This window comes from Malurus melanocephalus, unplaced genomic scaffold (assembly GCF_030028575.1).
Source record: "Malurus melanocephalus ecotype Western Australia unplaced genomic scaffold, MMel_1.1 scaffold_71, whole genome shotgun sequence".
Classification (NCBI taxonomy): Eukaryota; Metazoa; Chordata; class Aves; order Passeriformes; family Maluridae; genus Malurus; species Malurus melanocephalus.
The window spans coordinates 2,331,253-2,355,556 of NW_026623303.1; the positions used below are offsets into that span (position 1 = coordinate 2,331,253).

General features: G+C 40.3%; 1 protein-coding gene across 3 annotated transcripts in view; it reads left to right on the forward strand.

The window, feature by feature from the left end:
• The window catches only part of PDGFRA (platelet derived growth factor receptor alpha), a 37,223-nt gene extending 13,485 nt beyond the window's left edge, over positions 1–23,738 (forward strand). For all 3 annotated transcript variants that reach the window (XM_057366797.1, XM_057366798.1, XM_057366799.1), the window contains exons 4-23: positions 848–1,111; positions 1,793–1,923; positions 3,267–3,438; positions 3,541–3,730; positions 4,189–4,304; positions 4,788–4,914; positions 5,852–6,045; positions 6,499–6,593; positions 6,698–6,830; positions 10,875–10,979; positions 11,652–11,762; positions 12,137–12,290; positions 13,430–13,596; positions 14,745–14,860; positions 15,412–15,534; positions 16,096–16,207; positions 18,093–18,192; positions 18,312–18,417; positions 19,120–19,355; positions 20,393–23,738. In XM_057366797.1, coding sequence (XP_057222780.1) covers positions 848–1,111; positions 1,793–1,923; positions 3,267–3,438; positions 3,541–3,730; positions 4,189–4,304; positions 4,788–4,914; positions 5,852–6,045; positions 6,499–6,593; positions 6,698–6,830; positions 10,875–10,979; positions 11,652–11,762; positions 12,137–12,290; positions 13,430–13,596; positions 14,745–14,860; positions 15,412–15,534; positions 16,096–16,207; positions 18,093–18,192; positions 18,312–18,417; positions 19,120–19,355; positions 20,393–20,540 — 2,900 coding nt within the window. In that variant the 3' untranslated portion in view covers positions 20,541–23,738. The remainder of the gene's footprint in view (positions 1–847; positions 1,112–1,792; positions 1,924–3,266; positions 3,439–3,540; positions 3,731–4,188; positions 4,305–4,787; positions 4,915–5,851; positions 6,046–6,498; positions 6,594–6,697; positions 6,831–10,874; positions 10,980–11,651; positions 11,763–12,136; positions 12,291–13,429; positions 13,597–14,744; positions 14,861–15,411; positions 15,535–16,095; positions 16,208–18,092; positions 18,193–18,311; positions 18,418–19,119; positions 19,356–20,392) is intronic.
• Positions 23,739–24,304: the final 566 nt, after the last annotated feature.

Sequence of the window (24,304 nt, forward strand, 5' to 3'; positions counted from 1 at the left end):
ATTGCTATTTATTAAATTTTATTATAAAGCTGTGCACAGAAGCTTCAGGCTAGCAGGGATTATTTGTTTATTCTGAATGGCCAAATGGAGACGATTTCAGGGCTATGCTTTTTATGCATAATGTTATGCAATTACGTTTTAAACTCAGACTGCAGATTGGCTGGGTAGGAAAGCTGGCATGTATTTTGTTGACTTTAAAAGAAATAAAACTACCAGGTCCTTGTTTGCTTTTTTTCCTAGTAGAATACCATATTTTGAAAACCACATGCTGTGACCATAATTAACTATGTCTCATAACTATAATGTTGGACATGTTAGAAATACATGAAGATAAGTACCTTGGACTATTTTTGATGAAATGTGGCTTTAGTGGTGTTCAACATAAACAACATGAAACTGACTTCTGCTTTTTTTTTTTCACTTGGCAAGTGTTTGGATTTTTTATTTTATTTTTATTCCCCCCCCTGCTAAAATATTGGTTAGGAGACAGCTACTAATTAAAAAGTGGGGAAAAGCTAACTTAAAATAATGTGAGTTGTGAATAATAACACTTCACATTTTGGGGGGAGGATCTTTTGTCATTTTCARTCTTACCCTGATTTGTCACAAAGGAACCCAAGCCCTTTCCTTCTGTGTGCTTAGGAGAAATGTCTCACTGCATGCCACATCAAATAGCTAAAATGAGATACCGCATGAAATTGGCAAACCTTACCTGCAGTATCTGACAAAGTGGGATAATGAACTGCACAGGTTTCAGTTGTGACCTCTAAGTGTTCATTGAAACCCAATTCTTTCACATAGATGTGCTACAAACCAACAGTGTAATATTAATTCTTGTTTTTTACAGACCCAGACATGCCTTTTGTTCCTTCCATACCAGAAGACCAGTTCATCCTGGTAGAGGAAGGTGATCCCACAGTTATCCCTTGTCGGACAAGTGACCCAGATGCTCAAGTGACTTTAGTTAACAGTTTAGACAAGCCTGTGAATGCTTTATATGACACCAAACAAGGCTTCATAGGGAATTTTCCTGCGGGCTCATACACATGCAAAACGATGGTTAGAGGTGTGGAGTTCAAGTCTGAGGAGTTCCTCATCTATATTATAAGAGGTATTTATTTCTGTTGATTAAAAAAAAAAAAAAAAAAAGAAAAAGTAATTTAATTGTATTCTTTCTTTGCACCGTAAGAGCCATGTTAGTGCCTGCATCACAGGGTTATATCAGATATTTCTCCAGTGATGAGCTCCTTGCTCCTCTGGCAGTATTGCCAGTTAGTGGAGAGTTTACTTACTATTTTGATGAGAATAATGTGTCCTTAACTTTATCTTCTCTCCCTAATTATTGCAAGACAAYTCTGTAGTCCATGTATTTTCATCCTATTTGCTGAGATACGGCTTAAAAGGCTCATGTTTCCCAGTGGCTTTGAACTGTAGAATTTCGGGTAGCCTGAAAAATGATTTAATTATTTTGAAAACATTTTTCCCGGCCATCAAGGGATGRCTGATTAACAAAAAGGAAAATTGCTTTTATACCCTATACCTTTTTACAGAGGACTTTCAGATAGGAACTTCTAACTGAAATTAAATTTGTGGGTCATTTCTTTGTGGGATTGAACTCAATGCCTGTACACTTAGTGGTTTAAATACAAATTGTTGATATTAGTATAGATCAGCAGTATTTTTACTGAATTTTCAAGTTGATTCCTCRCTACAGGAAGTGAAATGGAAATCTTCCTCTGAAATTGCATTATTTTAAAAACTAAATGTGATGTCTCTCTTTCTCTTCTCTTAGCTACTTCACAGCTGCCTGTTGAAATTGAAGCTCTTAAAACGGTCTACAAAACAGGCGAGACCATCGTAGTAACTTGTGTGGTCTTTGACAATGAGGTGGTTAATTTACAGTGGAATTATCCTGGGAAAGTGGTAAATATCCCCCTTTTTTTTTTTTTTTTTTCTCAATGTTTGTAGTTACTTATTAGGCAAACAAGTGAGGCCGTAAAATATTCTTTTCTTGTCTGAATGAGGACAAGTGAGGAGAGAAAACCAAGTAAGTTCTTTTAATTTTAGGTTACCATGAAAGAAAGTCAGTCCCAAAAGTTAAAGTTTACTGTTAGTAACTATGAAAAGTATGAGAAGAAGGTGAGGTATGGCTGAAGAAGGAGTGCTGCCTCTCAGGTCTTGTGCTGCTGCTGCTGCAAAAAAGAAATGTGGTGAAAACAGAAAGATCTAGTGGACATCTGAGTAGAGCTCTGCTGCTGAAAGTTTGAACCTCTAAAATGGCTCTCTTAATTCCTGGTTCCTGGGGATGAAAAAGAAAAATGAAGAATCAAGTCTATAATCTTAATTGTTCTTCATTATGCAGGCATAAAAAATTATTCTTATAGTCACTGTAATTACTCAGGAGAAACATCCAGTAAGAAAAATTTAAAACTTCTGCAGAGCCCTGAAAATTTTCAAACTGGTTTTGCATCCTTTTGCAGTGAAAACTTATTCAGTGAAACTTGGCTAGGGCTAGTCCCAGGCAATTGCAAAGCATCCCACATAAAAAGTCTGGTTGCTGAGGGAATGGCATAATTGAAACTAGTACTAGGTGTTACTCCAAATCCTGCCTTTTATTTAAGTAAGTTAAAAGCCCAAGAAGAAAAAWTATTTGAGAAAATCTTGTTTTGTTTTCCATCTTGCACCATCTTTTCCATCAGCATAGTCTCTGCTATATACCACCTTTCAAAACCAGCCCCAGCATATTTTTGTTCCAGCCTCTCAGGATAGCACAGTCTGTCATTCTCACCATCCCTCTACTCTCAAGAGTTTTCTCCTTGTCCATAAATTATTTTTGTTTTGAGAGGAGGCAGAACATAGCATCTAGTAACAGGTTACTTTTTGTCTGGTGAAAGGGATAAAAAATTCTTCTTACAACTGGGACACTGAACAAAGGGAAGTCAARTGTCTTTAATACCTGAGGAAAAGGTAGTGCATAAACAGTGAATCAATTTTTCAAGTCACTTACCCAAATTTTCAAAGGTATTTCTTTAGTGTGAACAAAATGTGAGCTCTCTGCCCCATCAATCTTCCATGCCTGCACCCAAAAGAGTGCATTTTTCAGGCTTTTCTGCTTGTAGCTGAAAAAGGCATCCATAACTGAGTAAATAAGTCTGCCCTACAGGATTTAGATGGTGGCTCTCACTTCAGGGGTATCAAAGATCCTCTATGATGTGCTTCCAGCTCAGTTACTTAAGCAAGGTTTTCTTTCCTTCTCCAAACTACAGAAAGAAAAAGGTCTGATAAAACTTGATGATATCAAAGTCCCATCGCAGAAGCTGGTTTACACCTTGACCATTCCTGAGGCATCAGTGAAAGACACAGGGGATTATGAATGTACTGCCCGGCATGCCACCAAGGAGGTTAAGGAAAATAAGAAAGTAGTCATTACAGTTCATGGTATAGTCTGATTTTAGTGTCCAAAATWATTAACACATTGGAAAATGCCATTCTTGAAAAATGTTCTGTGGTGTTGCTTACCCAAGGCTTTTTCATTTACAGACAAAGGCTTTGTTCACCTGGAGCCTCAGTTTAGCCCTCTGGAAGCAGTCAACCTTCATGAAGTCAAAAACTTTGTTGTTGATGTGCAGGCTTACCCAGCACCAAAAATGTACTGGTTGAAGGATAATGTGACTCTGATTGAAAATCTTACGGAGATTGTTACTAGTTCCAACAGAGTCCAGGAAACGAGGTAAGAAATCTTCTGATCCTTACTTTGCCATACTGACTTGAGTTTCTCCCCCAGAAACATGGGCACTGCTCCTGCTCACTCTTTACACCTCAGTTTGTGGCTTCTTCTTCACTGGCATTTAGAAATAGTTTATTTGTTTTATATTTTAAAGAACACCTTACTCCCTTCATAGCATCAACTTTTCCAAGCTTCCTGGGCACCAAATCTCTTCACTCCCTTCAATGTCTCCACACCAGCTATTTCCAGTAATATCAGGGCTTTGTCAGGTCCTTGAAGAAAACAATTAAGTCCAATGCTTTCTCAGTTGTCTGTTGATTATAATGACTTTAGTTAAAGGCATGCTACATGTGCTAATAGTCACTATGTTATAGTCACAACATACCCAGATTTTGTGTTGCACCAATATTATTTTTTTACACCTGCTTTAAAAATACAAACAAACCCTTGCATTTCCGCAGGTTTCAGAGTGTTTTAAAATTGATACGGGCCAAGGAAGAAGACAGTGGATACTACACTTTGGTTGCTGAAAATGAGGATGAGATTAAAAGATACACCTTCTCCTTGCTGATACAAGGTAAGGAGCCCCAAAGCCTGTCCTGCCAGAACTCATGGCACACAGCAAAGACTTGATCCACTTACACACTGGATTGCCTGGAGTATGGATATACAAAAGGCATGAACCAGGGTGCGCAGAGGAGTGCATGTGTTTTAGTGTCTGGAGCTTTTCCTGATCCTGGCTTTCACTTCTGCACTGGCCTTGAGCCAAAAAGAAACTTTATCCTCTCAGCTAAGTTACTCCAGCTGACAGAAGGATGATAGCTCATTTAGCATGACATGAAGACGTGGCACAACTGCAGCACTTCCTTCTCACTGCTATAGCCTAGAATCTACTCTGTCCTACAGGAGATAAGCAGCTCCTGGATGAGTCTGGGTCTGTAGCTCTTGCCAAGATGTTGGCCAAACAACACCTGTCCTGCTTTTAAATATGAAGGTTTTTTTTTTTTTTTTTTTGGTAGTTTTAACAAATAGTTTTAACTAACTCCTGACTCCTTCCCAGTTCCAGCTCTGATCTCAGCCCTCGTGGATGATCACCATGGCTCTGCAGGTGGGCAGACAGTGAGATGCTTGGCAGAGGGGACCCCACTTCCCGATGTGGAATGGCTGGTTTGCAAGGACATTAAAAAGTAAGAGTAGTCAGTGGTTTCTGATCTGAAATATGACTTGTATTCTCAATTAGCTTAATGTGATTAGTTACTGTACCATGTTTTCCTCATCAAAAACCAGTAAGTTTTAGATAATTTTTATTTCTTTTTAGAGGCATGTTGCTTTTATTTCAAGAGAGATTTTGAGTGCTCTTCCTTTTACATTGTATAGGACACAAAACAATTCAACAATTCAGGTTTCTATCATAAAACCTTTCTGTTCAGTGAGTTAGATCTGAGGATTTCAGTCTCTGTTTGAGTAAGGATTTTGAGAAGTAACTGTCCCTCCATTCAGGGAGTATTTTCAATTTCCTGAGTAATTCAGTCTGCTTCATTACTACTCCTGTGTGTTTCTAAATTTTCACTGGTAATTATTCCTCGCTAATTATAATTTTCACCTTCAAAGTATTTTAGATATGTGGAGTAATTGGTCCCATTTTTGCTAGTTGCAGACCGGATCTTACTGTGTTAGAGGAAAGCTGGTTTTTATCTAGGATATTATCCAGCACGGAGAAAAGACCATGCATGGAAGAAGGCTAAGAGGCTCTGTTCTGCTCTCTTTGTGCTAAAACCACTTACTGCCTGGTGGGATGGTTGTCCTCCTAGCCCTGCCCCCAGAGCCTTGTCCAGTGCTAAAGATTCCAGGAGAAATAGAGATCTACCCAGTACCATAACTCCACGGGATATACTGGGCTGCGTTGTTGGGCCCTCTAATCAACAGCCCTAAGGAGGATCAGAAAGCAAATTGTTTTGAGGGAAGAAAGGTGCAGGTTTTTCACAAAGGCAATCTAAAGACCCTTCTGGTCCTTAAAAAGATTGTCATCAAAAGAAATTTGCAGGGAAAGATAACTCTTGTTTTGTTTGCTCTTTTTAATCCATGCTTACACCAAACACCCATTTCCCTCATTATTCTCTGCAGGTGCAGCAATGACACCTCTTGGACCCTTCTGACTAACAATATCTCTGATATACACATGGAAGCCCACTTGGATGAGAAAAACATGGTGGAAAGCCAGGTGACCTTCCAGAAGGTAGAGGAAACCCTGGCTGTGCGATGTGTGGCCAGGAACGACCTCGGTGCCGTTACTCGAGAACTGAAGCTTGTGGCTCCCAGTGAGTTTGCTTTGCCCTTCTATGCAGTTACAGAGCCAGTTTGACCCTGTTCTAACACACCCCAGTTTAGTCCTAATGGACAAAAATACTAATTGTTGTAGATAATAAATTAAAGTGGATTTTTTCCCACCCTGGGACTTCTGAGGACGAGGCATTCTAAAGGTCTTTATGGTGGATCTGCTTATTGCTTATTATGTGGTTCTGTAATTAATTTTRCCATTTTATTAGCCCTAGCTATTGGGCATTCTTCTAGACAATCTGCACTTGGTTTTGAAACAAAACAGCGGAGCAGCTCTRGGCTTGGAAAGACTTTCCTGTCACCAGCCTCAGGGACAGCTCCTGCTGCTTCTGCAGGACATGGGAACTGCTATGATGGGGAGGTGGGTGTCCTAAGGGTGTGTCATGCTCCTCATGGCTCAGGAGGAAAATACAGTCTATCTTTTTACTCCACAGCCCTGAGATCAGAGCTAACAGTGGCTGCTGCCGTCTTAGTGCTGTTAGTGATTGTGATAATTTCACTGATTGTCCTGGTCATCATATGGAAACAGGTAATGTAGGAAAGTATTTTCGTTTGGGTGCTGAGCCCTGTTTTGATCGCTATTAAGTCAGGCACAGGACTAATGGTTGGTTTTGCATTCAATGTRCTCTGCAGAAGCCGAGGTATGAGATTAGATGGAGAGTCATTGAGTCTATCAGCCCTGATGGCCACGAGTACATTTATGTGGACCCAATGCAACTGCCCTATGACTCCAGATGGGAGTTTCCTCGAGATGGGTTAGTGCTTGGTAAGTTTTCTGTAAGGGACTAACCTCACCCTTCTTTGGGGCAAAAGACATTGAATGACCATTCTGAGGTCTCTGCAGGATTTGCAATGGAAGTTGTGTCCACGAAGTCCAGAGTGTCTCTGGGTCTGCCTGTTCTCCTGAGTTCCCCTTCCTCATCCTCTATTTCTTCTGTGGCATCAKCCCTGAGGTCCTTATGTTAGTGTCTCCTATGCCTCTGTTTCAGCTCTCTTCCACACGCCCTGTGTGCATTATCCACCCCCAGTGGCTTAGGGGACTCTCTCAGTGTTAAATGTTCTTTCCAACACTCTTGCTAAAGCATCCACAAGAAGGACATTGGTATTTTTTATCTGCAAGATACTTAYACGCTTATGTGCAGAGGACAAGAAAATCTGCAAGTAGTTATGTAGTGATATTAAAAATATTTTTAAAATTATTAATCCATGTCATATGCATATCAGTGCTGAATAACTGCATGTTTTTGTGGCTACTGTCCTTCTTCCTTCCCCTTCTGCTTTCCTGCTTTGTTATTCCTCACAGGAATTCATACAGAATTCAGTCGTAATTACTTCCTCAAGGCTGGCCCAATCCGTCATTTGTATCAATTGAAATGACAATAGAAAATTTTAATGTTCTATTCAGATAATGCTTTAAACATACAAGGCTTCCCTCTCTTGGAGATATCTGTGCACAAAATTGTATCATAAAATACACGAGAAGAAGATGAAATATGTCTTTTGTTTGATATATTTCAAGAAACATATTCCYCTGGTGCAGTTCTTCACCATCACAGAGGAAGAGTTAATATTAATTCTTGAAAGGAGCAAGACAAAAATTTCTGGTTCAGGAACAATATCCTTTAATTAAATTCATGTTGCTAATTGAAGACTAGAGGAGGGTGGATGTTTTATGGAATTATTTTATTACAACCCAGACTTTAATTATATGCCTAAATAGGATTTGTCAGATCTGAGTTGTTAAAGACCACCACAGTGAYTTTGTCTCCCTCTGACTTCTGAGCACCAGCCTGTTCCAGCGCTTCTTGTTTACAAATGTATTCAGAACAGTCAGTCAAACCTTTAAAACCCAATGCTCCATATCCTTTTAGCAATCTGGATTGCACAAGCCCTTTTCTTGRCACACTTACCTGCTGGCACTTTTGCCATATTAAATGCTTGCTAATGAGGGGGCACCCTCTTTTGTTTCTGAGGCTGAGAGTTGTGGCTTGTGTGGATTTTCTCTTATCTAAGTGGGAGATGACAGCAAAGCAATTACACCTTAGGTCAGGGAGGCTCTGAAGCAGGTTACAAACCCATTTTGGCTCAGCCAGATGAGTGTTTCCCATCCTAGCTGTGTAAGCCAGCTGGCATTTATTTGTTTTCACTAGCCAGCAGTGCCTGGAGAGCAGTGCTGTGTTAAACGCCAGCTCTGAACATTGGCTGGATGGAGCTTCAATTGATAAATTTGGGTTACATGCAAATTTCCCTTTGCAGTCGCTGCTGCCCGGTGTATGCAGTGTGCTGCTGTTTAAAGGGCTAAGGAGCCAGTGCCAATCCAGGAGACTCGTACCAGAATGAACAATGCAATAATACCATGAGYTCTTTGAACACCACTGCCTTCTCCTGGCACTGCTGGGAAGTGCTGAGGTCCCAGCAGGACCTGGACCTCCTTGTCTGGCTGATAGAGCTGAGAGCAGCACCGTTTGAGGAATGGGGTCTGAACACTGCTGCTCAGGATCCTAGCGTGGCTATAATGACAGCAARATTGCTCTCATCGCTTCCCAGTAAGCCATTCATTTGTTCTGGTGACCTTAATAAGAAGAAATGCTGGTCTGACACAGAATCAGACCCRTGCCTATTTGCAAAAGGCAAGATTCAAGTCACACTGCACTCAGAGGTGTGGTATCTAATTTCAAGAGTCTGGAAACTGGATGTGGATGATAAAGCTTGGTACTTGTCTGGCTTTTAATATAGACCAAGAGACTTACGATTTAATTTGGGGTGGGTTGGTTATCTCAGGTCAATTTTAGCACACGAAGCATCCAGCTGAGATGGCTTCATCTGTAACAAATTCACAGGCTTCACCTTTGTGCCCCTGAGCAGAAAGGCAGCCCCTCTCTGGCAGGCGCAGCAGATAAGCTCTATGGATGGGTACTGAGGCTGGATTAGCTGCTGCTCCTCCACCARTTTGAGGGATCTTGAGCTGCTGCTGTCTCTGCACAGTCCCTCTATGGTGGTGAAGCAGCGCTGCTCCTGCTGCCAGCAGATCACAGCAGTGCCTTTACACTGAAAAGTGAATGCACATGATCATTTTGAGCTTCAATGAAACACTCATCAAGAATATGTTGGCATTACAGATGCCTCCAGTTCTTGAGCAGTCAGCTCCCACCTGGCTCCAAATTTCCAATGTAAAAATGTGGGGCTTGGCCTACATCTGCAGAGAGAGTTGAAAGGGGGAAATAGCAGCGGTGGCTCCCCGCCAGTCCGGAAGTGCTCTCACTGTCTCCACGTGCACCCCAGCCCAGCAGAGGTGATGGAGAGGGAGATGTGTGCCTCGTGCTCAGCTGACAATATGGTTTTGGGGAGGAATTGGCTTGTGAAGACAAGAAGATCAAGGAGCATCAGCAAACGCCATCACATTCTGAAGGGCTGCATCCTGCCATATGGCTCCCAGACCTTCAGTCTGAAAAGTTTCAGGGGCCAAATTTCAAACTCAGGTTGTTTGAATTAGTCTGAAATTTAGTGTGAAGCTTTCTCACATCCTGATTGGGAAGAATAACCTTTGGAGCACAGGAGTCTTGAAAAGAAATTACATAGTTTTTGTGGGCATGACAAACTATSCTGTCATAATCTTGGAGAGGTTCATCAGTGTTAACTCAGCTAAGCACTGTTTAACTGTTTCTTGTACTTGTTAATGATATCGTTTGGCTGGAAATTTTCTTCCAAAAGCATGTATACAATAAAAGTGGGGGTAGTAGCTAGAGAATAACAGAAACATATGGCACTGCATGCCAGATAACACCTTCAGAAGAGTAAAAGGTGACAAGTTCAAATTGCAAATGAACATTAAAGACAAAATGCTGTATATCTCCCGAGTAAAAGTCACTACTGATTCTTTCTGTGCTGAAAGTTAAAAAGTAACATAAAATCAAAGAGACAGCTTGTCAGGCATATGATTATATTCTGGCATCTGGACCTCATATACAGATTTGTTCACTAAATGTTGTCTTGATGAACTTGGTGTTCAATGCAGAAGTTATGAGATACAGCATTTTGGAGTTTATTTCTGCAGTTCATAGTTCTCTAAAAACTAAATGCACAATTCTTCTGGAGACTGTATCCATATTAGAAAAAAGGATATATTAATCCAAAATTTTTGTCTAAATTGATTTGTGGGAAAAGGGTCTATAAACACTGTTTCTTTACAGTACTTGGAAATTTGCAATACAATTTATTCCAGCAGATGAAACACACTTGTACATTAAACTTCAGAGAAGTTTCCCCTCATATGTGATCAACATGCATTTCAGCTTCTTGTAGATCCAAAATAGTCCTGCCTGTCTATATCTGAATGTGCTGTTGATGTGCTTTAGTCAGTTTTATTGCTAGGTGTATCCAGCATTATAAAATAGACTGAAACTACAGCTGGGGGATTCAATTCAGACTTGTAATTCACAGTACACWACTGTATTGTTGTCAGGTGCTGACTGAAACAAAGAGGTCAGCTCAAGCCTAGGACAATCCATGATTAGAGAAGATAAAGTGAAGATGTCAGGACACAGGAAGAGATGAATTTGAATGAGCTAACCTTCTAGGTGCAGATGTGCTATTGATGTTCGTTTGCCTATTTTTAAGAATTATATTTAATGACACCATTTCACATCTTCTTTTTCTGTTTAGAAACAGCAGTAATAGCAATAATACTAGAGGTATGGCTAAGGGAATATGCCCCTTCCACACAATAATCAACTTGTAGAGGAATGGAAACCGGAAAGGAGCTGAATTGCTGTTGCTTTCTGAAATTAATAATYCTCTCCCTTGTGTTCAGGTCGGATCCTTGGTTCTGGTGCCTTTGGAAAAGTAGTTGAAGGGACTGCATATGGACTGAGTCGCTCTCAACCAGTGATGAAAGTAGCTGTGAAAATGCTGAAACGTAAGTGGCCATGGTTCCATTTCCCAAGCTAGGTAGGGCAGGTTCCCACAGRGTTATCCAAACATTGCTTGTTATAAATTAATTCTCCATTCTCATTTTCTCTAAAGTTGAAAATGAAGGTGGAATGACTGGATTTTGATATTGTATGTTAGATTGCTTTATGGCATTTCAAGTCTGAAAGTTCCCAGGCTTTTGAAAACACCCGAAGTTTAGGTTTAGCTGAGCAACCACAATAACTCAACAAATAATGAGAAAGATAAAGTAACCATGAACATCTGAGAACACACGAGACCTAGACAAGGGGAAATAAGCAGATCTTGTGCAAGAATCTTAAGTTCACAGARGATTTCCAGGTTCCTGAGGTTCTGCAGGAACCATGGGGAGCTTGCTGTGTTGAATGAACAGCTTGTTGAGTGCTTCTGCTGGCAATCCACTGCACAAACAGACTGGGTCARCTACTGAGCTGCATCAAGTGAGTCCCTCATAATCATTTGTGACTTCTCTGCAAGCCTTAAGAAAGACACTTACCAAGTAAAGGATGCTGCTTTCTTCAGGAAACCACGGCAGCAATGCTCCACTGAGAATTCTCCATTCTCCAAAGAGAAATTGCTTGTTGCTGGGAAAAGGCAACTGCTCCCACTGAATGGTTCATGTGTTTATTTTTTTCTACAGCTACAGCTAGATCCAGTGAAAAACAGGCACTCATGTCTGAACTGAARATAATGACACATCTTGGCCCCCACCTGAATATTGTGAATCTGCTTGGAGCTTGTACAAAATCAGGTGGGTTTGGCTGACAAAATAAAGGTTTGCTGTGGGGTCCTCATTCAGTATTTAACAAGCACACAGATTTCAAGCAAGGGATTTAACAATAAATATAAATAAATATAGGTTTCAGAAACCTCCTTGATATTTGGTAATAATTGCAGTCACAACTTAGTAGATAGAAATATATTAACTCACAATATATTTTTTTTATTTTCTCACACAATTAGATTTTTTTAATTTCTCACAAATTAACTCACAATATATTTTTTCTATTTTCTACTAATTGTGGAGCCTTTTTGTGTTTGTTTTTGTTGGGTTTTTTTTTTGATATTTGTTTTAGTTTTTCAAAGACCCACTCATCAATGCATAATTTTGCTTTATTTTAACAGGTCCTATTTACATCATTACTGAATACTGCTTCTATGGTGATTTGGTGAACTATTTACATAAGAACAGGGACAATTTCCTGAACAGACACCCAGAAAAACCAAAAAAAGATTTGGATATCTTTGGGATGAATCCTGCTGATGAAAGCACAAGAAGGTGGGAAAAAAAGAAAAAGAAAAAAAAAATACATAACCTATGATTAAGGATTTAAGTAATTTTTAACCCTTATTTCATTAGTGTCATTCATTGGTTTAAAGCCTTCCCTAATTTTTCTCATTAGACTTTTATTTGCCTGGTTTCATGCGTTTGGGAAGGTTTCAAAAGCTTTGGTTGAGTGTCCCTGACACATGTCCTTGATTTGTGTTTCCTGCCTATAGAGATGCCCATAGTCCAAGGACCAAGTGATCACCCCATAAACATCCTGATGTCCCAAAGAAGACTTTTATTAATAAATCATAGCCCAGTAGGGTTTTGCTGGGTTTTTTTTTTCCCCCTCTAAAAAAACCATCCTTTTGTCTCGACACATCAAACTTTTAAAAGTAAAGTGCATCTACCTGTTTCCTTGTTTCCATGCTTGGGGAATTTCCTCTGTCTAAAATTCCTTTGCTTCAAAGAGCCTGGCAGAGCTTGTTATCCAAGCTCAAGTACTCCCCTTTATCTACCAATCCCTTAGCCAGTCTCAATAGTTTCCTAATGATTAGTGTTCATCCCATAGCTTTTTCCAGATGATGGTTGAGGAGATTTGTCATCAAACATTCAGCAGTAATGTAATGCCATAAAATTAGACAGGATTTAAAAGGTGAACAGAGATTAATTAAAAAAATCACTCAGACAAATAGATCAACTGAGTTGGTGGCTGAGTAAAGCCAGGGCTGTTCATCTGGGCATGGGTTTGCTCAGCAGGACTGGATTTGATGAAAACTCTCTGGGTGAATAAATTACATCTGYCATTTGGAATTCCTTGAGCTAAAAGCCCTAGGCAGTGATACTAGGCAGTTCAGTGGGATTTTGGGAAACAAGGCATGGTTACACACCTGACCGTTGGCAAAAGCCCAAGTCTGAAGTGCTTGTGTTTGATTACAGTAATACACAATAACATGTACTAATAAGAGATGGTTATGTTATATATGTGATATATGGTAATGATCTTTATTTATATATACATATATATATCCCCTATCCAGAACCCAGCTGTTGTATTTCACAGCAATACAATGGTCTAGCTTCAGTGAACTGTCAGATATGCCCGTGCTGTGACAGGGAAGTCACTAGCTGATACCTTTTTCCAATTGCAGTTATGTGATATTATCATTTGAAAACACTGGAGAGTATATGGAYATGAAACAAGCTGACACTACTCAGTATGTGCCAATGCTGGAAAGGAAGGAGGGCTCTAAATACTCTGATATCCAGAGATCTGTGTATGACCGGCCTGCTTCATACAAGAAGAAATCCATGTCAGGTAATGCACAACTTCTGCACATATCATTAATACAAATAACTCTTGTGTAAACACATATCTTATTTTTGTCCTCGAAATGCACACAAACTGCTTAGCTCTGTTCAGCAAGAGTCTGAGCATAAACTGTAAGTTAAAATCTTGTGGTTGTGTCCTTCCATGATGCTCTGGGGGCAGSAGTGCATGTTGCTGGAGCAGAAGGGCTCCAGTTGTGTGTTTGTTTCTGTGCTGAAGCGCTGGTGGCTGTGCTCTGCAGTGGGGCTGTAGGCTCTGGGGAGGCAGCAATTTTATCAGTCTTGCAGTTTGAAGGATTTTGAGCAATAGCAATGACCAATAATACCAGCAGTTTATATTGTTCTGTTTCCACTTACATTTCACATTAAGTGACACCAAATGCAGAACACTCCCAAATACTTTCCTGAATTATGTAATGAAGAGAATGAATGCATCCTATTCCCTGTCCCTGTTCTCAGAAACCAAATATGCTTTTGTTTAAAAGCAGACACCATCACTTCTCCTCCAAGCCTCAGAAACTGAACCATATCCAGCCCCAGATTTACATGGCAGACTTTTGTACTCATGGTGTGCTCTAGAACTGTTGGAGAAAATGAATCACTGAATTTTGACTGGTTTTTTTCTGACATTTTTCATAAAAGAAATAAGAACTGTTGCCATAGAATTCTTGACCCTTTTTGCTGGTATTGGACTAGCCCCAGTGAATACTTCCAGGGAAAAAAAAACCAGTGTTCAGCAAAAGTAAATGGATAAGAATRTACATGCATGCACAAAATCCTAATGAAGGCATCACCTCTAAATAAATATTTTTGTTCCCCACACTGAGTAAAATACCCGTGTGACATTCCAGTAAGCCTTTTTAACTTTACTTTTTCCTACCATTCCCAGGAATGTCTGTAAAAAATTACAGACAGGAGAAAGCCCAAACCCTTTACTTAATACTGGATATTTTTAAGAGTGCAGCATGTGTYTGTGGCTGATGCAGACATTAAAAGTGGTAATAGTTACTATGAAAAGACTGTTTTGGTCATGGAMCTCTGCTAAAAGCATCAGCTCAGAATCACGATAGGTAGGGGAAGACACATGCTACTTTCACGCTCCACAGCAAAACCACATTTTTCTTCTTTTTTCAATAGAATCAGAAGTCAAAAACCTTCTTTCAGATGACAGTTCAGAGGGCCTCAGCCTACTGGATTTGCTGAGCTTCACCTACCAGGTTGCACGAGGAATGGAATTCTTGGCTTCTAAAAATGTAAGTAAATAAAAAAAGGAAGCAAAATGGAATAAGGTGTAAAAATGTCTTTTGCAGCTATGGGTTTTAAATTTAGATTCTGAACATATGACACAATATAATATTCTTTTTGGAGATGCAGACAGCTTTCACTTAGCTGGAAATGGAGATAGCTATGATAGGAAACAATCAAAGCAGCAGTCAGTTGTGTCCTGCTGCATCCTGTGACATTGCTGGAGTCAGGGTGCCAGAGATGGTGGAGGATCAAAGCAGGGTCTGGGTGAAGGGTCTGTACAGTCACACACCAGCATGGCCAGAAGCACAGGCATATCATTAACACATGATGGGTACAATGGGAAAGGGTGATCTCATTTTTGCCTCCTCCTCCCTACAACTTGTCCATGTGAGATCTCACTGGTCCTGAGGACTGGTGCCTCCCTGCCCCTGGTAGCAGGTGCCTGCTCAGTAGAAGGTCTTATGAGGATTGTAGCCAGAAAGTCAACCCTTTTGTGAGGGCAATGGTGCTCATGGAACAAGCATGTCCTTGAATAACTTAATTTTTCTCCCTACAGTGTGTGCACCGTGACTTGGCGGCTCGCAATGTCCTCCTGGCTCAAGGAAAAATTGTGAAGATCTGTGACTTTGGGCTGGCTAGAGACATCATGCATGATTCCAACTATGTCTCCAAGGGCAGTGTATGTACTCAATCTCCTGAGCTCTGCCTTAGCTGAAATTAAAAGTGTTGGTTTTATAGGCTATTTCATGTTCTTGACATTTAGTATTGGTTACACTAATTGACCATTGGGATGAATGCTCCTCAGAACAATTCTTCCTCAGTTCGTTAATTCTTGTAATGTTTCTAAATCAGTTTTCAATGAAAAAGTACACATTTAGCACTTCAAAGTCTCACATTTTTAACTGGCAAGTTTTTTACTGGATAAATTATTAAGRAACTGTCATACAATGGCATACCAGACCTAATTCAGCAGTGCCAAATTTTGCATCATACCTTCAATCAGCCGGGTCATTTGCTAGTAATAAAATTAATACAAGTGTGGCTTAACTYGTTTTTGTGGGGAGCAAAGAGTAGCATTGCTTATAATCCCAGTATTAAATAGAATTAAAAATAGAYACTAGCAAGGTTAACACAACTTTTCTTATAGACAGAGGTTATTCCTGACTGTCAAACAATAATTACAATGGTAAGCATTTCTTTAATGACTAATCTCTCTATTTGGACTTACTTTTTATTACAGACTTTCCTCCCAGTAAAATGGATGGCACCTGAAAGTATTTTTGACAACCTGTACACAACATTAAGTGATGTGTGGTCTTACGGTATTCTGCTGTGGGAAATATTTTCTCTTGGTATGTACTGTGAATATTTTCCTCTATGTAGTGATTGAGTTCAAACTGCTGTACACGAAGTATTTTAAATTCTACATATAAAAAAAAAWGTATGAAATCCGCTGTTAGTTGTTCTACATGAGGTTTCAGATTCCAGTGTTAGGTGTGGAGTAAAATGTCTGTGAAATGTCTGTATTCTTCCAAAGGTCTCTTTAGTTTTGGTGGGGATTTTTTTTTTGTTTATTTGGGGTTTTTTTTGTTTGCTTGGTGGTTTTTATTTGTTTAGTTTTGGTTTTGCAAGATACTTTTTTTTTCTTTTAGAAAACTAAAAGAACTGTGCGAAAATCTTTTGTGGAAAAGTATCGGTGTGCCATGACAGGATTGATTTTCTGTCTAATATGAGAAGGAAAATGTTTCTCCCTTGCAATGGTGTGCCTGGGGCTSCAGCCCAGCTCAGCCGCTGTTTTGAAACAGTTTCTTCATATACGTTTCAAAAGAGCCTGTCTCAGTCCCATTAGAGAATAAAAATAAATGTCAATCTTCTGGGATAGCTATTTCTCATTTCCAGGTCAACACTGTTCGCACAGTTGGTTTATGGCAGCATAAAGTGGTTGTGACAATATATAGCAGTTAGAGACGATGTAGAGTTCCTAGCTGGGAACAGCCTGGCTTTTTCCTCAGCCTCATTAATTAACCTCCTGGACGGGTGGATGGCCCGCTTCAGCGAGCGAGCATTGCCCAGATTTACTGCCAGCAGAATTAGTCATGCCTGTGTGGTATCTACTGCTGCCCCACAGCAACCCCAAGCCTAATGTTATTTTCTAGAATAAGTTGTCACATAACTGCTTCTCAGAAAACAACAGTTGCGCCACTATTTATGGTATTGATTACTGTAATCTCTGGGCATCATAGGATCCTGTAAATATCCATTCCCYGACAGCCCTTGGAGGCATGGGAGTGCTGTCAGATAGCTCAGGATGTGAAGCACTATACTTCACTGCCCTACCTGTAAAGAAGGTTCTGAAGCTCAGTTTTTAGGTGAAAATCCTGCGTTTCAAAGGGCTGAGGTTTCTGAAGTAATATTATAGTATGCCTCCTCCATCTGAGAAAGTTGTTCTTTCTTGGAAAGCAAAACATCCTCAGCAGTGTTTATTAAGAAGGTCGGTTTTAACATCTTGCTGCTGTGCTGGCTTGAGCTTGAATGACCCTTTCACATATCAGCAACAACTGAGCACAAGTGCAAAGATGTCTCTGTGCTGCAAACCCAAATTATCAGTTAACTGTGTCAGCTTGAGCCAAGTCCAAACTTTCTGACAACCTGTGCACCTGACATTGCAGTTGTCTGAAGCCAGCTGCCCAGCTGGGGTGATGGGGTACTGGGGGCCTTACACCAAGGCTTTGCCCTTGCAGCCAGGATGAGGTGTGTGACTCAGGCTATGTCACTCTGAGGTGTGTTACTCAGGCTGTGTCACTCTGAGGTGTGTGACCCAGGCTGTGTCACTCTCAGCTGTCCTACAGGGGCCAAGGACAATAATACCAGACACAGCAAGTCTAGGCTAAGCTCTCACAGAAAGGCAGTGGCAGGGCCAGATGCAGGCTGATGACCTGATCCAGGAATCATCCAATCTCTGTCCCCAATACATTTTATATACACTGTGCAGTTTGTTTTGTTTTTTTTTCCTAACTAGTACCTACTTCAATCTTTGCTACCCAGCATTTCACATTAGGGGTTAATGTCATCAAGACAACAGCTCTGATGTGAAACACTGGCAAGGAAAGAATCATTCTGATGTCATGCTAAGTTACAACATTAATACTTCATGACACAAATGGAAAAACAGGGCTTGGGAACTCTGCATGGATAGTCAAGTACAGAATAGGACTTCTGTTTGTCTTTTATCTGCAGGGGGCACACCATATCCTGGCATGATGGTCGATTCTACTTTCTACAATAAGATCAAGAGTGGATACCGAATGGCCAAACCTGATCATGCTACCAATGAAGTGTATGTGTGCATTTGATTTTTCCACCTGGCCTGTCTCCACAGAATTTTGGCTTTAGTTTCCATTTGGTTAGTCACATTCCTCTCCCAACTGGTTAAATTGGTTTCCATCTTATCTGCAGGTATGAGATTATGGTGAAGTGCTGGAACAGTGAACCAGAGAAAAGACCTTCTTTCTACCATTTGAGTGAAATTGTGGAGAGCTTGTTGCCTGGAGAATACAAAAAGGTTTGCTTTTTGTAATTTTCTCAGTGTTTTCTGTACACTGCATCAGGAGGAATTATAAGCTTTGTTCCAGCCATGAGAGCCATGAGCACTGAACTGGCACATCCTAACATATGTGAATTCTGTGATTAATATGGGGACATTGCATGTTCAGTTTCTTCATTCAAGCTTACTGAGAGAAGCAGTTCTGCAGTATTAACTGGAAAGCAGAACTCTTCATATCTAATTAAATCCTACCAATCTAATTTTTCCACTGGAGAATTAGTTCTACATATTTTCATGGGATTTTGTGGGTAGTGTAATAATTCTAAAAAAGGGACTTCTTGGCCCACATCTCCCTGTCTCCTTCTTTTGACTCTGACACCAGCAAGTTTTCCCCTCATACTTCTGATAGCTGTGGAAAAGTTTTGCCTGCTCCATAATTCAGTGTTGCATTTTTCCCACCTATCTTAACTCCCACCTYTCTCTCCCTACCCTTCTTTCACATCTATTTGTCTGCTTTATGCTGCCACATTTGCTCCCACACCACCTTAAGCTGTTGGGTCCCTTCCCCTTCAAAGCAATTGAGGATTCTGGCCTTCGCTATGCAGTTCTGCTGGCTCATAGGGCAGCACATTTGCTAGGCTGATGAACCAGAGCTGCCTGTCTGAAGAAAGGCAGCCTTAGTCAATAGCATCTAACGAGGGTTGAAATGAATGTTTTCAGAGCTATGAGAAGATTCATCTGGACTTCCTGAAGAGTGATCACCCAGCTGTCACACGCATGAGAGGGGACTGTGACAATGCTTACATTGGTGTAACCTACAAGAATGAAGACAAGCTAAAGGACAGGGAGAGCGGATTTGATGAGCAGAGGCTGAGTGCTGACAGTGGATACATCATCCCCCTGCCTGACATCGACCCTGTTTCTGAAGATGAGCTTGGCAAAAGAAACAGACACAGGTAGGTGCAGTTGACAGATCCCATAACCCATAATCACCCTTTGGGGTCATGTCTGGCAATGTCCATTTACACTTTCCAGCATCATACTCTGCAAAGGGTTTCCTTAGCTCTGTTGAAACTACTTATTGGGGGAGTCACAGATAAATAGCAGTATGATAGTATGACTGGCCATAGTGTTTTCAATGGGAAAAAACTAATTTTGCCTGTTTTGTGGTTTCCAGGGGAAGGGGATTGCTGGTAGGGTGTTTCTGTGTATTTCTGTGTGTTTCCCTTAACAGCTTGGTCAAGTCTGGTGGTTCTGTGAGCACATTTTGCAACATGTCTTGCTTCCACAGTTCAACAACTTAGAGCTTCTTATGAGATCTCAAAGGATTAATTTTTTCTGTATGACACAAATTCAAAGATTTGGGAGAAGTTGTTTATAATATTTTCTACGGTAGAGTTTTCTATGAAAACAGGGAATTTGAGAACTTTACTTCTCTCTTGTCAGTTTGCATGACCAATTCCACTACAACACAACACAACACTGTGTGACCCTAGTTGTGAATGGTGGAGATTTAATTCAGCACTTAATTCATAGTATATAGAATCATCAACCTAGAAATATATATATATATATATATATATGGTATATTTTTGTGCAGAGAAGAAAGAAGTCCTTAAAAAGTTCTATCCAAATTAAGACATATTACCTCTTTGTTACTCCTATCTTGCTATCTCTTATTGCTCTCTTATTTTTACCTGACCTCCCCAGATTTACCTAAGTGATCTATTGTCACAGTAGAGTCATAAAACTGTTTCTCCAGCTGAAAGTGCTTGGAGGAACCTATGAACACTGCTCCTTTGAATTCTCAGGTAGTTCACTACTTTTGATATGCAAGATATGCCATGTCCTAAGAAACTGGTGGTCATAGTCMCCTTAGATCACACTGTGGGTCAGAAAGCATCTGGGGAGGTAGCATTCAGTTCTGCTAGAGACTGGAGTATTTACCCAGCCACATTCACCACCTTTTCTCTGGGATATTTGTCTTTTCCAGTTCACAGACATCTGAAGAAAGTGCCATTGAAACTGGTTCCAGTAGCTCTACCTTCATCAAGAGAGAGGATGAGACCATCGAGGATATTGACATGATGGATGACATTGGGATCGACTCCTCAGACCTGGTGGAGGACAGCTTCCTGTAACGCAGACACCTTCCAGCTCCACTCACGGGGAAGCTCCCCGTGCTGTCCACAGACTTCTGCTCCACAGAGAAAACCACTTTATYGCAACAGCAAGGATGTGAAGAGGAGGTGGATTTGTAGAGAGGAACTCCCAGCAATGGGCAGAGGAATCAGCCTGAGTGTAAATGAAAGAGACTTGTTGAAGATGGATTTTTTTGAGTGTTGCTTCTTGCAGTACTTCTGTAGCATCTCAGTGTTGTTTGCCATTCCAACTGGTAGGAAGATGAAGGGAAAGGCCACAAACAGACTGGTTTTGTGTTTCAAGGGCATTCATATGACTTTGATGGATCAATTTTCCACTGCAGCAATACTTCATCATTGTAATTATGTAAATAACTGTCTACTCAAGGATCTTTTGAGGTGCACATTGAACACATGCCATGGATTTTAGAAGAGGTCACTCATGAATTTTGTGTACTTCCTCCCTCGATCTCAGTGTCAGCTGCTGTTGAACTATCATGTGAATTGAAGAACATGCAAAAACCACTTTTGGACCAAAAAGGTCTAAAACCACAAGGGACTGACCGGTACTATAAAACATGTTATTTTTTACCATTAATGCAAGTAAAGGGGAATAATAATAATGATGATAATAATAATGGTAATTAAAAGTCAGTCTATGATAGGTGTTAGAAACCTAGCAAGTCTTTATTAACTATAGAAGGTAGCTGTTTTCAAAATAATACTACTACTGTTTTCAGTAACACTAAATGTATATTTTACAATTCATCGTCCTTCAGTAAAAGCACAGTATCAAAAAACTTTTCTAAGTGCAGGGGAGAAAATTCTGCCCCAAAAAAATTTTATGAAACAATTTAAAAAAAAAATTTCTCTACAGAGTATGGTAATTGTTCTGGTTAACATGGCAAAAAAATTTATGATCTTTTCTCTCTCCTGAGCTGAGTAGATTTTCTAATCAGATATACTAGAAGCAATTAGTTTTCATCTAAGTAAGTGAAGTTCTAAAAATTTAAATTTAAAAGAAATTAAATTTTAAAAACAAATGCCAGATTTCCAAGATGCTGGAGAATGGAACATTATGATAAACCACCAGCAACTTCACATTGTTTCATGGGTACTCAAAAGAAATCTTCTCCTGGGGTTAGCTGTGAAGAATTGATTTGATATTTTAAACTGTTCAAGGAATTTCTCCTAGCCTGAAATGCAAGTTCAAATAAGCAGAAATAATTCTGCAGCAAATATTGTCTTTGTTTTCCAGTTTAAACAGGAGCAGAAAGCTCTATTATCTTTGCAGACTGTAACTGCAAAAGGTAAATGCTTCTAGGAGTGTTTTTTGGAAGAAGGTGCGTGAAAATGAACCTGCTCTCAGCCTGCAATTGTTGGTTTTTGACACCACTTATATGAACAAAGTATAATGATTACTGCTACCACTGCACAATGTGTTATTGAGATATGATGCTTTGGAATACTTACATGTGAAAAAAGCACATCACTGCCAAGGGCCCCATCCTTTCTGGTACTCAACTTTCAAACTTTGCCTTAATTCAGTGCATTGAGCACTTTGTAGGATGTGCCCAGCCTCTGTTACGACATAACCAATGCAAATACGGTGCAAGCTCATTCCTGTGTTGCAGAATTTTCCTTGGAAGCGTGAAAGATGGACCAGCAGTGACTGACAGAACATGCTGACATGTTAAACTACAGTTTAACTTCAAAAAGCTCCATAAGACCCCTTGATTTCACTTGTTGTGGACAGCTATGGATCAAATAAAAGCAAATGAAATGTTGGCAGTGTTACAGGGTGGGATGCCACACAGGCAAATCATTCTGGGTTTGGGTTTCAAACTGTCACCTGGCTGAGGCCATGCACAAGATTACAGCAAATGTGAAATCAGGACTTGAAGTGAGCCCCCACATTTTCAACCCTGATGGAAGCTGACAATCAGAAGGAACAGCAAATGATGGCTCATCTCTACTTCTTGCATTCGACAGATCAAGACCAAGTGTCTTCCTGGGACCACGCTTTAGCCAAACGCGTCACTGAGCTCTGTATGGGGACAACTGTGAAACACAGACTTGATATAGCCAGGACAGATGAGACCATGTGAAATCTCCCTCCAGTTATGAASTCTGAATTGAGGAAACACAAATTGTCTACGGCTATCCCAGATATCTGAATGGCCACTTGAGACCATATGTGCCTTGATTTGCTTGTGTAGTCTTTACAACTGCACATCCAAGTTAGGCAAGCGATTTCACCTGCATTTTTGCACATGGCCTAGTGTTCTTCAGGGTTTGAAAATCAGCCCAAACATGTTTTATTGTATCTGTTACTGGAATCTAAGGACATTTTCTTGCAGATTTGCCTTCCCCTCACCAGCTTCATTCTGTATTTCACAGTACATCTCAGGCTAGACTCAAAGGGTGAACCAGAGCTGGCTCACTTTCTGGTCCATAGTAATGTTAATTCTTGTCATGAGTCTTGTGCAGGTGAATTGCATCTGTGGCAGGGGTCTAGCCAAACCCAGCTCACTGCAGGCTTGGAATCAGATAAGCTGGCCTGGAAACTGGAATGAGAAGAGAGAGGATTTACTAGAGAGGGAGAAGTGTGAGAGGATAAATTTAGTTTCACAATATTATCAGTATTACAGACTTTTTTTTTATGGCTTACTTTTTGAGAAGCCACTGGAAGAGATACTCCCAGACCTTTTGCTACAGTAATTATATAATGACAATCAGTGTTAGCCTATGAAATGCAGCTTTTGATTTGGAATGGCCAACCAATTCCTTACAGCGTGGCCTGCAACTTGTACAAAATGGTCCTATTACATGATGAAGGACGTGAGATATGATGATGTTATACATCAATATGTATRTAAGTATTTTTATATAGACTTCTAGAATACTGCCAAAACATTTATGACAGCTATATCACTGCCTTTGTTTATATTTTTTTTACTACGATATATTCCACAGGCACGTTAACTGTTGCACTTTGAATGTCCAAAAGTTATATTTTAGAATAATAAAAAAGGAAGTGTTTCCAAAATGATGGTTGTTGTGAAATGTTTGAAGAAGGGCAAACTGGCCTGAGTGATGGTAGGCACAAAATGTATTTCAAAAATGCCCCTGTTGATATTTTGTCTTTGAAAAAATCTTGTAAATTAAGATCTCTATATTTCAATAAATGATATATAATTTAAGTTTACGTGAGGGGTCTATACTCACTTATTGAAAGATAGTTATAAAGAGTCAGCCTTGCTTAGGGATTTTTTTTTCTCAAGGGGTTTTGGTTAATTGAGTTCTCTGCAGAGCCATCAGGCAGTARTGACAAGCACGTCTCTGAGCCCTTCCAGCGGGCACAGCAAGGAAGTGCTGGCAGCAAATCCCCCTGGATAGCAAGTGATGTCTGTGGGGAGTCATATTGTCCCCCAGAACACAGCAGCTGTGGCACCCCAGCATGGGGAGGGTGGGAGCTGAGGGCTCCTTGCACAAGGGGAAAGCCCTGCCCTTGGCACTGTGTGTGCTCGGGGGGTTGGTGCCTGCTGCTCTGCACACACTCGGGAARGGCCTCTGGCTCCAGGGATGTTTGAAACTATGCTGAACTTGCCTCCTTTGTGAATCAAAACTGATTTTTTTCTATAGTTCTGTGCTCTCACAGTAATCAATTTTACACATGTAACTGAATGTGCATTTGAGAAGATTTGCAAGATTTCAACCTAAAATCATCTTGACAACTTTCACTTCCTGCACAAAAGCCTGTC